Here is a 1404-nt window from a genome sequence, read left to right on the forward strand (position 1 = left end):
CTCAGAGCTGGTGTCCCAAGCCAGCTCTTAACCAATGCGCCATTCGGCCGGCCCCCAAGCCAGCTCTTAACCAACGTGCCACTCTGCTGGCCCAGAAAACTTTTTCTATTGAAGCCAAATAGAGTTTGTAGAATCCTAACTTATTTAAAGGGTTTTGACTCATCGCTTCCCTGGATCATGTCCCTGAGTGGTATGACTGATTATTTGTGTTTTCTGCAAAACTCAAGAGTCATTTATTACTCTTTAGCTCTGATTTTTCCCTCCTTTATTAAGTGCCTCTAGAACAATGAATGTTTTGGCCACAAACCAATTTAAAGATGGATCTTAAATCATTACCTGATATTTTGTTGGTTAGATGGGAGATTTTGTTGGACTTGCTAATCTAGAGGTGAGCAGTCTTTGGAAACTTGAAAAGGATTATATTGTGTTATACTGAATGGTAAGGTCAGACCCTTGAGTTATTATTTTGTTAATCATACAGCTTTCTGCAACCAGAGTGCAATAAACATTTGGTTTTCCTTTTTCAGAGCATACCAGAAATTCCAGATGACCTGAAGCAACTTTATAAGACTGTATGGGAAATCTCTCAGAAAACCATTCTCAAGATGGCAGCTGAGAGAGGTGCTTTCATTGATCAAAGCCAGTCTTTGAACATCCACATTGCTGAGCCTAACTATGGCAAACTCACTAGTATGCACTTCTACGGCTGGAAGCAGGTTGGTGGACGAAATCGAGGAGGGCTTATTGCCAACTTGTCTTGGGCAAACTTGAAAGTAATACACACAAAAGTTAAAAAAAAAGGCTAGAGAACGAGAACATGGACATTTCCAAAGAGATAAGCTTGTTTTAGGGGTAAAAGGAATAGAGTATATTGTCTTACTGTCTTTAAGCATTTTTGAGAGGGCTTCTAAAGGAGTTAGAATTCCAAGATTAGAAAACAGTTTGACCTGGTTTATGGAAATGTATTTTAAACATTGGTCTTGAATGTCTAGTGTTCTCACAGTTTCTCCTAATAGTTGCATTTACTTCCTTTGTAGGGTTTGAAGACTGGTATGTATTATTTAAGGACAAGACCAGCAGCTAATCCGATCCAGTTTACTCTAAATAAAGAGAAACTGAAAGATAAGGAAAAGGCATCAAAAGAGGAAGAAGAGAAGGAGAGGAACACAGCAGCCATGGTGTGCTCTTTGGAGAATAGAGATGAGTGTCTGATGTGTGGATCCTAAGGAAAGACTTACAAGACACCAGCAGCACTTCTTCAATAACCAAACTCCTTTTTGAGCACAAATAGGTATAGTAGGTTTGCTTGAAGTGGTAAGGCTTTGCTGGACCTTATTGCAGCAAAAGGATCAACTGATTTAAAGTATTGTTTTTATATAGTGTCAAAGGAATGATTTTTTTTTT

General features: G+C 38.7%; 1 protein-coding gene across 1 annotated transcript in view; it reads left to right on the forward strand.

Annotated features, from left to right (window-relative positions):
- RRM1 (ribonucleotide reductase catalytic subunit M1) overlaps positions 1–1398 on the forward strand; it is a 31667-nt gene extending 30269 nt beyond the window's left edge. Inside the window, exons 13-14 of the mRNA XM_019625651.1 lie at positions 528–716; positions 1038–1398. Coding sequence (XP_019481196.1) covers positions 528–716; positions 1038–1226 — 378 coding nt within the window. The 3' untranslated portion in view covers positions 1227–1398. The remainder of the gene's footprint in view (positions 1–527; positions 717–1037) is intronic.
- The last annotated feature ends 6 nt before the right edge of the window (positions 1399–1404 follow it).

This window comes from Hipposideros armiger, unplaced genomic scaffold, assembly GCF_001890085.2.
Source record: "Hipposideros armiger isolate ML-2016 unplaced genomic scaffold, ASM189008v1 scaffold_635, whole genome shotgun sequence".
NCBI lineage: Eukaryota > Metazoa > Chordata > Mammalia > Chiroptera > Hipposideridae > Hipposideros > Hipposideros armiger.